We start from the raw sequence: 15,025 nt of genomic DNA, 5'->3' as shown, positions 1-15,025 counted from the left end.
TTATTCACCTACTACTTTTCCTCCTCTTCCTTTTCCTACTATCGAATTCCAGTTTCCCATGACTATTAAATTTTCATCTCCCTTCACTATCTGAATAATTTATTTTATGTCATCATACATTTCTTGAATCTCTTCATCTGCGGAGCTAGTTGGTATATAAACTTGTACTACTGTGGTAGGTGTGGGCTTCTTGTCTATCTTGGCTACAATAATGCATTCATGCATTCACTATGCCATTCGTAGTAGCTTACCGGCACTCCTATTTTTTTATTCATTATTAAACCTACTCCTGCATTACCGCTGTTTGGTTTTGTATTTATAACCCTGTATTCACCTGACCAGAAGTCTTGTTCCTCCTGCCACTGAACTTCATTAATTCCCACTGTATCTAACTTCAACCTATCCATTTCCCTTTTTAAATTTTCTAACCTACTTACTTGATTAAGGGATCTGACATTCCACAATCCGATCCAGAGAATGCCAGTTTTGTTTCTCCTGATAACGACGTCCTTCTGAGTAGTCCCTGCCTGGAGATCTGAATGGGGACTATTTTACCTCTAGAAATTTTACTTCCGGGATATTTTAGCCAAGAGGATGCCATCATCATTTAACAATACAGTAAAGTTGCATGCCCTAGGGAAAAATTACAGCCGTAGTTTCCCCTTGCTTTCAGTTATTCGCAGTACCAGCACAGCAAGGTCGTTTGGGTTAATGTTGCAAGGCCAGATCAGTCAATCATCGAGACTGTTGCCCCTGCAACTACTGGTAAAGGCTGCTACACTTCTTCAGGAACCACACGTTTGTCTGGCCTCTCAACAGATAACTGTCCGTTGTGGTTGCAGCTACGGTACAGCTATCTGTATCACTGAGGCACGTAAGCCTCCCCACCCACGGTAAGGTCCATGGTTCATGGGGGGAAGAATTCTGTATGGTGTTTGAAATCATGTCCACCAAGCGCCTGATGTAGTGACATATGACACAGGTGGAATTTATGTCTCTGCAAGATGTAAAAGATACTTGTCTGTTTCATCCTGCATGCCTTGACAGAAAGAAGTAGTCTTTGCGTTTCAGCGTGCTCTAGCACCAGTACTGCTCGCCATAAAATCAAACCAGGGGGTTTTGCAGGAAATTTTGTCTACTTTAATTTTGCTGGGAGTGGTCATCTTTGGAAAATGATATAAAAAAACTTGAAAATGTGTGAAAAGTTTGAGGTTTCTTTGCACTTTTTGATATGCAGCTGACCTGCTACAAGGCAGCAGACATGAAATTTGGATTCAGCACACCCAAAAAACATATAGAGCCATTGAGAAAAAAGTTTCCATGTTTTTGTTACATAAACAGCTGTTTTGAGCACCAGTCGACTGGACTGTCCAGAGTACAAAAAAGAAAAGACACCTGGAGATGATAGAGTTTTAATAAAATTCATTAACTCTGTAAGGAAATCATACAAAAGGAATTTGCAATAATGTAGAGAACTTCTGCAGAAGAAGACCATTTCCGAAAACTATAAGGAAACCATACTAAAGGAACTTGCAATGCAGAACATCTGCAGAAAAAGGCCATTTCCCAAAACTTAAACAATGCTGTAATTATTTTACAAACTATACCCTATAAACTACACGATACGATAAATCACATCAAAAGCTTACTAAAAATGGAAGATGTGTCTCATGTTTGTAAAACAAATGGCCTAAGTGAAAAATTTACCACCTGCATTATTACATCAACTCTTCACTTTCAAATTGTTTTTCCACAAAAAAAAGAAAACCTATAACAATAAGGGAAATAACCAGTTTTTGACTATAATGTAATTGAATGGATAAAAAAATCTACTCGCCAAGCGGCGGCAGGAGGACACACATATAAAAGGTATTAAAGGTCTTCTGCCAGAAGAGGGAACCACTGGCTCTAAAAGCTGCAGACATTAATGCCTTTTATACGTGTATTCTTCTGCCACCACTTGGTGAGTAGATTTTTTAGTTATCTAATTACTTTGTATAATCATAAGGAGCAATACTAGAATGAACACAAGGGAATAAAGGTTTCATGCCAGAAGATGAGACTACTACATAAAATGTGTAACTTTCAATTCCTCACCTGAATTACATGTATGTTATAAAAAAAACTCCAAATACCAAGAAAAGTCATAAGAGTAGCAAAAATAGTACGTAATAATACATTTGTAATTCAACAAATGAATCAAAGGCTATATGGAGTGTTATAAAAACTGGTGAAAACAGAGCATCATGTAAAAATATGAAATTATCAAAAGAAAATAAAAGGGCGACAAACCCTTTACAAATAGCCCACACACTTAACAACTGTTTCATAGTTGTTGCAGAGTTTATGATCAAACCAATCATAAATAAGCATACACCATCCAATAAATACTGTATAAAATAAGCACATGTAATAGGTCAGCGTACATCAGCACTGTCACACAAGATGAAGTAGCAAAAGCAATAGAAGGACTAAAGAAGTTGATCTCTGCAGACATTGATGACGTCCCTGAAACAGTCTTAAAGAAGACTCCTGTAAACCTTCAAGCTCACTTCAAGCAGGCCCTTTCGCTCAAGATCTGAAACCTTCTAATGTAATTTCAGAATACAAAAAAACTGAGAAAGACATTGTAAATAACTGCAGGTCCATAACAGTTTCCTCTTGCATTTCAAATACATTAGGAAAATTTATGTATGACAAACATAAAAACAAAATCCTAGGTAATAAACAATACAAATTCAGAAATGAAAGACAGTAATGCGTGTGTTCATAAATTTTATAGTGTGTCTGACGGACAAAAAAAAGGAATCAACGGGAGTATTTATTGATTATAATAGAGGGAAACATTCCACGTAGGAAAAATATATCTAAAAACAAAGATGATGTGACTTACCAAATGAAAGTGCTGGCAGGTCGACAGACACACAAATGAACACAAACATATACATAAAATTCAAGCTTTCGCAACAAACTGTTGCCTCATCAGGAAAGAGGGAAGGAGAGGGAAAGACAAAAGGATGTGGGTTTTAAGGGAGAGGGTAAGGAGTCATTCCAATCCCGGGAGCGGAAAGACTTACCTTAGGGGGAAAAAAGGATGGGTATACACTCGCACACACACACATATCCATCCACACATATACAGACACAAGCAGACATATTTAAAGACAAAGAGTTTGGGCAGAGATGTCAGTCGAGGCAGAAGTGCAGAGGCAAAGATGATGTTGAATGACAGGTGAGGTATGAGTGGCGGCAACTTGAAATTAGCGGAGATTGAGGCCTGGTGGATAACGGGAAGAGAGGATATATTGAAGAGCAAGTTCCCATCTCCGGAGTTAGGATAGGTTGGTGTTAGTGGGAAGTATCCAGATAACCCGAACGGTGTAACAATGTGCCAAGATGTTCTGGCCGTGCACCAAGGCATGTTTAGCCACAGGGTTATCCTCATTACCAACAAACACTGTCTGCCGGTGTCCATTCATGCGAATGGACAGTTTGTTGCTGGTCATTCCCACATAGAGTGCATCACAGTGTAGGCAAGTCGGTTGGTAGATCACGTGGGTGCTTTCACACGTGGTTCTGCCTTTGATCGTGTACACCTTCCGGGTTACAGGACTGGAGTAGATGGTGGTGGGAGGGTGCATGGGACAGGTTTTACACCGGGGGCGGTTACAAGGGTAGAAGCCAGAGGGTAGGGAAGGTGGTTTGGGGATTTCATAGGGAATTGATGTGTTTAAAGCTGTGAAGATGGAGAATAATTATATTCTGCTGCCAGCTGGTTCCCCATTTTCTTGACAGAATCTTTCAAATAGGATCTTATTCAACTTCTTTGTGCTCTGAGAGGAGCATTTTTCCAATGGTTCCCTTTTTTTCCTTGCTATAGCAGGGTGTGCTGATTATATAAAATGAATTCCACAGGTCAGTAAAGTTTTGACAGTTTATTAGAATATTTTAACACATTTGTATGCTTTGACACCTATAAACAACAAATGAGTATGTATAATGTAAGGTAAACACAAAATTGTTGGCTTTACTTTTGTTCTGGATACTTTGCCCATCAATCGCAATTAATCAAAAATGCCTGGCTTATGATTGTGTCTTAAAAGAGTAAAAATATCATTAGAAATATTTTACTGAATTTGCAGTCTTTTCAGTTTTACATAATTTTGTACTGGCATTTTAAGTTCTTTCCAGGCGTGCTAAAACCTGCAGTTCCACATTGGGCATATTTGTATAGCCTTCAGGTGCCCATTATAAAGACACAGTGTGTCATAAAGTTTTATTAGTGAAAAAATGCTGACTAAATCATAGTTTGGTGATCTCTGAATCCTTGCAATGAAAGTAGAACCTCTCACCATGTTGTTTAAAACTAAAATTACACCTCATACTAGATAGTACATCCTTAATTTACGTGGATATGTATGGTAACATGGACCTTTTTATCTCAGCAACAGATAATGATATTGAAAAAGTTTCAAAGTTGCCTCAGAACCTCATCTTAAGAGCATATGGAAAAAATTTAGACATTTGGTCATGAGTAGAAATTATGGTAGTGGCAGTCCCCACAATTGGTAGTTTTTGTGCCCAAAAGTAATGGTTTTTCGTAATTTTCTCAGGAACTGCCCATGAACAAATGTTGCTTTTATAATGTGCCTGAGGTTCATACTGGACCACACGTAAAGTAAGAGAGCCAACAGATTTACTAAATTTGCCAGGGTTGAAGTAAGTGTATAATTTTTAAATTTTACTGTAGGATAGGTATACAAATGGTTTCTAAGCTAAGGGACATCCAAAACACTTGACACCTTATCTCTGTGTACAGTAGAACCTGAAGGTATGACCCCGTGAAAAATCAGATTTTTGCACTCACCTTTTTGGAGCATATTGGTACCGTGCACAGACAAATCGAATACTTTGACCCCTAAGGATCAATAATGAGGCCACTTTTTTTTTCCCCCAACATTGAAGACTAAGCTTAAATGTGGATGATAAAAAAATATTTCCAGAAGAAAACACAGTTCTATTAAAGGGAGAAATAAGAAGAATTATAGCAGTCAGGAAATACTGTTACATAACAACCAGGCACAGAACGAACCGTCTTTAATAAATAGTAAAAAAACTGATGTCCTAGACCTTCACAGTGCTCTGGACAAGGATATGTACATCCAGTTCTCTCTATTAGCAATTACTCATTGGATAACAGCACAGAAACCAAATTCTTAGGATTATGGCTGCAGCGTAATGTAAAATGGAATAAGCATATAGCATATTGTAATACAAAACTGAGTCAGACCTGCTACCTTCTTCGCTCACTAAAACTATGCTGTAGTGAGAAAACAGTAAAAAGTGCATATCGGACCTCCTTTCATTCTCACCTTAAATATAGGAAACACTAAAGCAGGTATCAGTACATTCAGGCTTCAGAAAAGGACCATTATAATTACGTTTTGATTCAAACTTAGAGACTAATTTAAAGCTCTGTTTAAAACTCAGGTATTTTTCCTTACCATCTATCTACATTACAGAAACTGTTATATTGTTTAAAATAAATGTCATAGGTGAAACAGTCGATTTGTGATCATTTATCAGACAAAACAAAAACTTACAGATGATTCAAATCAACACATCCCTGTGTCAAAGTGGTTTATAACAAATACCCCAAAACAAAAGAAAATACTGAAGTCAAAACCTTTGGAGAATCTTTAAATTCATATTTACACTGTCACGGCTTTTACTCCATCAAAGAATGTTTAAAAAGTATGGAAAGCTCTAGTTGAGTATTATGGATTATTTAGAAATGAAGGAGATGGCTCACCAAAGGACAGAAACATTGCATCATTGACAGATGCACAAATAGAAGATACAGAGATTGGATAGCTTTTGGAATGCGCTTGCTTTTTCTAACTGTAGGAAAAACATGTGCGCGTGCACGTGCATGCATGCACGCACACACCTGTCTCTCTATCTTGTGCTCAGTCGACATGTAGGGGGACGGGTATGTACAGTGGAGTGTGTTTGTGTGCATGTTTTACCTACAGACATAAAAAGGAAGTGCATTCTGAAAGCTAACCAAGCTCTTTTGTTTATGTACCTATCAATGATGCAGTGCTTGTGCCTTTTGGTGAGTCGTCTCCTTTATTCCAAAATAATGTTTAAATGTATGAAGCTTATTATTTCTAATTTTAAATATGTATGTGTGAAAATCACTTTCATTTGTATATTAATGTCATTTTTGCTATGGTTATAACTACGTCTTCCACACCAACCTGTTCTCTGATTCATTTGTGTTTTCCTGTCTCCCTTGGCAGTTGTCTCCAGTTCTCTCTCAATGCTCACTAAGCAGCACTGTTTTTGAATGACTTTTATATTTCAGAAATCCATGTCTGACTGTAAGAAGTTAAAATTGGTGACACACATCATTGTAAATTTTCTCTTTCAGACTCATAATGTTTTGGCTGATCAGTATATAGTACACACAGTGTATATAATAATAGCTTATGAAATGTGGAAGAATAATATGGTGGGTAGTAAATATAACCATAAATAGGAGAATATTCAGTAAAAAGGTTCTGTGTGTTGAGTGGAGTTACAGGATATAACAGAAAGAAATCACAAGTAAAACACATAATAATCGGACAACAAAGGGATAAGGTAGGAATATGAAGGACTAACCAAAATGAAAGGAGTGGCAGTGATCTGGGAAGTAAAGATGATAGAGGGGAAGGGGGTAGAAGCATTAGAAAGATTACTGTCAGAAGTTTTTGACAGCTGAGGAAAGCTAAGAACACATTAGACAGAAAAAGTTTCAGCAACAAAATAGTAAAGTGCTGATGCCAAAAGAGAGGACCCACTTCTTTTTGTTTGTTGGAAGGGTAGACAATTTACTTTTACTGTGTTTCAGCCTATGTTGTGCAGAGTGTATAGGTTTTCAACATGTGCAACCTACCAGTGCTCATTCATTGTTACTGAAAGCTGTGTAGTCATTGTGTTAACATAAATGTCTTAAATGTTAAACTCTTCGCTAAACAGCTCCTCCACCTCATCATCATCATCGTCATCGTCATTAGCTGTTCTTAAAACTGCTTTGCTATATCATTGGTGATAATTTTAGTGAATATCATATGTTGTAGAGAGGAGGCTAAAGGTTTACAGATATTTATGCCATTCCCTTCGTTCTTGTGGAGTAGAACATTAACAGCATTGGTGCAGAGGACATTGTGAAATTTTGTGTGTAAGCATATAATATTGTCATTATCAAATTTGCAGTATTCTAATCAATTTAAATTGAAACTATTTTACAGAGAATTACATTCGGAAGAGGTTACAAAGAAAAAATTGGAAGAATATATTTCTGTATTAACTGATACTGCTTCAGAGAAGATTTTCATGAGAGATTATCATTCTACTTTCAAAGTAGATACAGACATAGACATTTTGATGCAGATATGTCCTGATATGTATCCTTTGATGGAATAATTTTAATCTTTTTAAAGCATTAATTAGCAATTTCTTATTTGCATTGGAAGTTTTGAATATTCAAAATATTATAAACATGTATATGTGCCTCTCACAGAAAGTGAAAATATTGTTTAGAGTCGTAGTAGCTTTCACCAAAAGTTGGTAATTTTCCAACATCCATTTCAAATTAACATTTAAATGAGTTTTTTACAGAATAAAAATGAAGGAGAGATAAGTCTTGCAACTGTCTCAGAAATGTGGACTGTTATAAATAAGTAATAAATAAACTTAAATGAAGTATCATCATATCAGTTGACATTACATAAAGACAGAGTGCAGCTAGGAGAAGTGTACCTGTGTGTAATATGTTGAAAGGGTGTTTCAATTTGTGTCGATTGAGTTTTCTGCACCTGAAAATTCATTTGAGTTTGTTATTATATCTTAAATGGTCAAGCAGTTTCTTAACAAAAGTGGCCAGTACAGTAAACAATAATGAAAAGAATAAGAAGAAAAATGGCTGGAAAAATGATCAGAGAAATTTTAAAGAAATAAAGTGCTTGTGATTGTAGGTAGATAAGAAAGGATCTAGTGTTCAAATTTCATACACAAAAACTCTCCAGTGCTGTCATTCTAAATAGGACTCAGCTAAGTATGTACAGATGGCAGTATGTGGATTGTGTCAAAGAAATACTTGGCCCAGAGTTCCTTCCGACAAGAACATTTCCAGTAGTGATCCCCATCTTGTTACCAACAAATGTCATAGTAGAAATAACATTATCAAAATGAGAAAATTTGCCATAATCATAAATTTGATTAAACTCATAGCAAAAGTAATGCAGCTATGAGTAAATGAAATAATTTTTACATTTAAAAATAAGTCTCAATTGTTAATACGAGGGCCGTTCAGAAAGTAACCTCCGGTTGATTTAAAAAAATACACCAAGTTAAATAAAAATATTTTAATATATACATCTTACAACTACATCTTTGCACTATTTTTCTACATAGTCTCCATAGCGATTGAGGCACTTATCGTATCTCTTCACAAGCTTTGAAATTCCTTCTGCATAAAAATCACCCGCTTGTGCCTGGAGCCAGCCTGTGACCGCATCTTTGAGCTCTTCGTCGTCATCAAACCGCTGTGACCCGAGCCATTTCTTCAAATGCATGAAGAGGTGATAATCACTTGGCGCCAGGTCTGGGCTGTAAGGTGGATGGTTGATAACGTCCAACTTGAAGGACTCAAGAAGGGCCGTTGTTCTGCGAGCAGAGTGAGGACGGGCGTTATCGTGCAAAAAAACGATACCAGAAGTCAGCATACCACGGCGTTTGTTCTGTATAGCCCGTCGTAACTTTTTTATTGTTTCACAGTACACGTCTTGATTAATGGTCGTACCATGTTCCATGAATTCAACCAACAACACCCCTTTGGCATCCCAAAACACCGTTGCCATCAGTTTTCTGGCATAAAAATCTTGCGAGGCTTTTCTTGGTTTGGTAGGCGAATTTGAATGTGCCCACATCTTTGATTGTTCTTTTGTCTCAGGGTTCACGTACTTAATCCAGGTTTCGTCACCGGTCACGATTCTGTTTAACAATGGTTCTCCTTCGTCCTCATAATGTGACAGAAAGTCTAATGCAGAGGCCATTCTTTGAGTTTTGTGGTGGTCGGTAAGAATTTTGGGCACCCATCGTGCACAGAACTTACGGTAACCCAATCTTGCTGTCACTATCTCGTACAAGAGAGTCTTAGAAATCTGTGGAAAACCAGTAGACAACTCCGACATTGAGAAACGTCGATTTTCACGAACTTTTGCATCAACTGTCTGAACGAGTTCATCAGTCACCAATGATGGTCTATCACTCCTCTCTTCATCATGAACGTTTTCTCGTCCACTTTTAAATAAACGTACCCATTCACGGACAACTCCTTCACTCATAACTCTTGGTCCGTACACGGCACAAAGCTCACGATGAATAGCTGCTGCAGAATATCCTTTGTCTGTAAAAAACCTTATGACAGCACGCACTTCACATTTGGCGGGGTTTTCTATTGCAGCACACATTTCAAACTGCCACAAAAACTAAACTAGCGCAGGTACGACGTTCACTCGACCACGGCGTGATGCCGACTGACCTGTTGAGTGCGTGAACGCACAGATGGCATCGCTACTCCCCCCACAACCCGCACTGTGACCAATCGGAGGTTACTTTCTGAACCGCCCTCGTATTTTGTACATGTTGCAAAATGTTAGCATCAATATATAGTCAACCGTCTTCTACTTCTTCATCTTCTTCTTCCTTAACATTTGTCGCACATGCCAGCGGGGTCCACTGTTTTGGCTCGTTGTTGCCACTTCTTGCGATCTTGTGTCTGATCAGGGTGAAGGCCTGAGATCTTGAAGTCTTCATGCAGGGTGTCAAGCCATCGCTGCCTTGGTCATCCTGCTCACCGTTTCCTATTTACATTTAGGTTGAAACTAGTCTTTGCCACTTGTCTCGTTTGCTCTAAGGATATGCCCATACCAACATAGGCGGCTTTCTCTCATTTAGTCTACTATTGGTGCAACACTGTATAGCCTGCGAACTTCATTATTTGTGACATGGTAATGCAGTGTTAATCCCGATGTCCACCAAAGCATTTATGTCTCCATAACAGCAAGTTGTTGCTCTACTTCTTTTGTTGAAGGCCAGCATTACTGATAAGTATACATTTGCTTTGAGCCTGTTTGGAATTTTTTTGTCACATAGTATTCCAGTAATGGAACGCCATTTGAGCCATGCAGTGCTAAGGCAGTTGAAGATTTTTGCACTGAGATTTCCATCAGCAGCAATTGTTGAGCCCAGCCACTTAACAAGTCCTTGCTGTTGGGAGGTCGACACCATTGATTCTGATGGTTGCAGAATCATTTAAATCTGTGGAAAGATAATTGTTTTCAACACATTGAGCCTTAGTCCTACATCTGCAAGGCAGTCATTCCAGGCTTGGACTTGAAGTTGTAGATTATTCTTATCTTCACTGGTCAGTAGCACATCATTAGCGTACAGTAACTTTCAGAGTGAGGGTTTCTGCAGGTTTCTAGTGGCGGTATCCATGACAGTGATAAATAGGAGCAGTGGGAGAGCAGATCCCTGATGAACTCCCATGGAAATAGGGAAGTCGTCAGATAGTCTGGCAGCTAACTGTATCTGTCTCTTCGGGTTCTGGTAGAGCGGTCTGACCCACCTGATGAGCCCTTCAGGTACTCCATGGGTACTCTCAGGGAAAGCCAAATGAACTTGTGTGGTACTCATTCAAGAGATTAGATTAGATTAGTACTTGTTCCATAGATCATGAATACGACTCTTCGTAATGATGTGGAACGTATCAGGTTAATAAAAGTTGTCTATACAAGATATTACATTACACAAGATATTACATGACCCTTATTATTATTTCTTTTATTTTTTTGTGTGTGTGTGGGGAGGGGGGGGGGGGGGTGTTGGGGAAATTACCCACTTACTATATCCAAAAATTCATCTAATGAGTAGAAGGAGTTGCCATTATGAAATTCTTTTAATTTCCTTTTAAATGCTATATGGCTATCTGTCAGACTTTTGATGCTATCAGGTAAGTGACCAAAGACTTTTGTGCCAGCATAATTTACCCCCTTCTGAGGCAAAGTAGGGATTAAACCTTGAGTAGTGAAGATCATCCTTTCTCCTAGTGTTGTAGCCATGAACACTGCTATTACTTTTGAATTCATTCGGATTGTTAATAACAAATTTCACAAGTGAATATATATATTGTGAGGCCACAGTAAAGATCTCTAGCTCTTTAAATAAGTGTCTGCAGGATGATCTTGGATGAGCTCCAGCAATTATTCTGATTACACGCTTTTGTGCAATGAACACTCTTTCACTCAATGATGAATTACCCCAGAATGTGATGCCATACGAAAGCAGAAAATGAAAATAGGCATGGTTACCGTATTTACTCGAATATAAGCCACACTTTTTTCCCGGTTTTTGTAATCCAAAAAACCGCCTGTGGCTTAGAATCGAGTGCAAAGTAAGCGGAAGTTCTGAAAAATGTTGGTAGGTGCCGCCACAACTAACTTCTGCCGTCGAATATATTTAGCGCTACACAGGAATGCTTTGCAGGCACAAAGATAAATACTGGCCGCAAAACCTCTGCGTCAGTAAATAAATTAAAAGAAAAGGTAGAAGAATGTAAACATTATGCCATGTATTCTTTCGTGTTTGCTGTTATCTCATTTAAACCCTGTCTGCCTAATTATTCTTATGCTGAATAGTGATACAGTCAGAAATGAAGCACGGCATCTGACTAGATTTTTAAATCTAAGGTGACTCAAATTTCTGCGCAGAATGTAATGTAATGAAGAGGCGTCTGCAAAGATTTTCAAACGGAGAAAAATTTTCGCTAAACTCTCGTTCAGAACATCTATCATACGCAGTCTATTTGGTTATTCTTGATCATGATCAAAGAAAGCAGCAGTGTAAGTAACAACAAATAGCAGTCTCTTGCCATTGTTTCCCTTATGAGACAATTTCTCTCTCTCTTTTTTTTTTTTTTTTTTTTTTTTTTTTATTGTAAGCCGCGGTAGGGCGCACAAAAGCAAGCCATGCCGCGAGCGGTGACAGGAGAACGGCACTTATCAGATCAAAGCAAAATAAGCAATCGAATCAAACCAGATGAAGCACGTGAAAAAGGAAGGGTACCCGTACAAATACGGATGGAGCGCCTGACACATAGCAATGGCTACTTGGTAAAGCTTAACTGTTAATCTTACGACTCGAACCAAACTACAGTAGCTGTATCTTCATCCATTCGACCTAAATTGTGTCTCATGTTACAATGGACCAACTTTGTTTCGATTTGGAGATGCGGTCTAAAACTTTTCTCTCCCCTTGAATTTCGAGTCTCAAAATTCAGGTGCAGCTTAGATTCGGGAAATTTTTCCCCTTGATTTCGAGTCTTTTTTTCAGGTGCGGCTTAGATTCGAGTAAATACGGTAGCTAATTTACTGACATGTATATCACCAAAATTTGCAATGACCCTAATAGCATAAGTAGCTGAACTCAAACGTTTCAGCAGATCTTCAGTGCATTTTTTCCAGTTCAACCCCTCATCAATGCATACACCTAGAAATTTGAAATGTTCTACGTTAGCTACTGATTTCTGATCGAAGTCTACATTTATTAATGGTGTCATTCCATTTACTGTGTAGAACTGTATGTACTGTGTTTTGTCAAAGTTTAATGAGAGCCCATTTGCAGAGAACCACTTAATGATTTTCTGGAAAACATCATTTACAATTTCACCAGTTAATTCTTGTGTATTGGGTGTGATAGCTATATTTGTATCATTGGCAAAAAGTACCAGCTTTGCATCTTTGTGAATATAGAATGGCAAGCCATTAATATATATTAAGAACAGCAGAGGACCCAAGACCGAACCTTGCGGCACCCCAATCATGATTGTTCCCCAGTTTGAGAAATCACCAGTTTTTTGCATATTATGTGAACTGCTTATTTCAACTTTCTGCACTCTTCCAGTTAGGTATGATGTAAACCATTTGAGTGCTGTCCCATTCATACCACAGTACTTGAGCTTATCTAGGAGTATTCCATGATTTACACAATCAAAAGCCTTTTGAGAGATCACAAAAAATCCCGACGGGTGACTTCCGGTTACCCAGAGCATTTAATATTTCATTAGTGAAAGTATATATAGCATTTTCCGTTGAAAAATCTTTCTGGAAACCAAACTGACATTTTGTTAAAACTTTGTTTTTACAAACGTGTGAAGCTACTCTACAATACATTACTTTTTCAAGAATTTTGGATAAGGCAGTCAGAAGAGAGATTGAGCGGTAGTTGTTGACATCAGACATATCCCCTTTTTTATGCAGTGGTTTAACAATGGCATACTTCAGTCTATCTGGGAAAATACCCTACTTCAGAGAGCTATTACATATGTGGCTAAGAATCCCACTTATCTTTTGGGAACAAGCTTTTATTATCCTGCTGGAAATGCCATGAATTCCACGAGAACTTTTATTCTTGAGAGAGTTTATTGTCTTCCTAATTTCAGGAGGAGAGGTGGGTGGAATTTCAATTGTATCGAATGGTGTGGGTAAGGCCTCTTCCATTAACTGCCTTGCTTCTTCTAATGAACATTTAGATCCTATTTTCTCTACAATATTTAAAAAATGATTATTCAAAATGTTTTCAACTTCTGGCTTGTTGTTTATCAAGTTTCCATTCGCTTTGATGGTAATGCCATCATTCTGAAGTCTTGGTTGCCCTGTCTCCCTTGTAATAGTATTCCAAATTGTTTTGATTTTGTTATCAGAGGTATTAATCTCAGACATGATGCACATGCTTCTGGACTTTTTAATAACCTTTCTTAATGTAGCACAGTAGTTTTTATAATATTTGCCTGTTTCTGGGTCATTACTCTTTCTTGTTGTTAGATACAGTTCCCTTTTGTGGTTGCAAGATATTTTTATTCCTTTAATAAGCCAAGGTTCTTTGCATGGTTTCTTATAATTAGATTTAACTACTTTCTTGGGGAAACAGTTTTCAAATTCTCTCACAAGTATATCATGAAATAGCTATATTTTAAATTAGCATTGGGTTCCTTGTACACCTCATCCCAGTGTAACTGTTGAAGATTTTCTCTGAAGATTTTTTCGAGGTCGAGAAAGGCAAGGTGTAGATATTTTGACTTCTCGCAGTGCTTTTCGATAAGCGGGCAAGCTGCATGGATAGCATGTGTCGTCCCACAGCCCTTCACGAGACCACATTGATTGATGGAGAGACTGATAATTTGTTAGATCCTTTTATCAATGATGCGCTCGAATACTTCTGTGGTGTGTGACGGAAGGCGTATTAGGCAGTAGTTGTTACATTGAGCTGGACTTCCCTTCTGCTTCCAAATTGGAACTGTTGTGCTACATGTTCAGTCAGCTGGAATCGTTCCCTCCTCAATGATCTTATTAAAGTAATCTGTCAACCAGTCAGCTGAATCCCAGTGTTTTGATTTCCCCAAGTCTGCAGGAAGATCATTTGGCCCCGTTGCCTTTCCATTTTTCATTTTCTGTAATGCTTCGGCAACCTCATCCTTGGAGACTGGTGCAGTGGGTCCCTCTACTGGAGTCAACACTGGAATTGGAACATGTGGAAACTCCTCATTGCAAATATATAGTCAACAGTAATGAGGGGAAAAAAGGTTGTTCTTATTCTCTGTTGTATTTAATATTGCGCTATATGAGTGAATAATCATTGATTTAGAGCTTAACTTGTGTAATGTTTAGTTTTTGTAATGCACGTATGCTGAAAGAACATTTACTATTGCATAAAATCAAATTGTATTGATGTACTTAACTTGGATGCAGTGATACAATTAAATTTGATTTCTTGATGGAATCTGTTCTGTCATGTTTTGATACCCCGAGTTCACAGAAAAATAGCTTTTTTTCATCGGAGTTTTCAAAAACTACAGACACGAAGGACATCCAGGTTGGTATTACCTCTTAGTTATTTTGTTTCTTTGTTGCTTTAC

At 37.9% G+C, this 15,025-nt stretch overlaps 1 protein-coding gene across 7 annotated transcripts in view; it reads left to right on the top strand.

The window, feature by feature from the left end:
- LOC124776797 (activating signal cointegrator 1 complex subunit 2) overlaps positions 1-15,025 on the top strand; it is a 179,525-nt gene that overhangs the window by 84,411 nt on the left and 80,089 nt on the right. For all 7 annotated transcript variants that reach the window (XM_047251941.1, XM_047251939.1, XM_047251938.1 and 4 more), the window contains 2 exons: positions 7,299-7,454; positions 14,859-14,982. In XM_047251941.1, the coding sequence (XP_047107897.1) occupies positions 7,299-7,454; positions 14,859-14,982 (280 nt within the window). The remainder of the gene's footprint in view (positions 1-7,298; positions 7,455-14,858; positions 14,983-15,025) is intronic.

This window comes from Schistocerca piceifrons, chromosome 2 (genome assembly GCF_021461385.2).
Source record: "Schistocerca piceifrons isolate TAMUIC-IGC-003096 chromosome 2, iqSchPice1.1, whole genome shotgun sequence".
NCBI lineage: Eukaryota > Metazoa > Arthropoda > Insecta > Orthoptera > Acrididae > Schistocerca > Schistocerca piceifrons.
The sequence above is the reverse complement of the archived record's forward strand: the minus strand, read 5'-3'. Positions and strand labels throughout refer to the sequence as shown.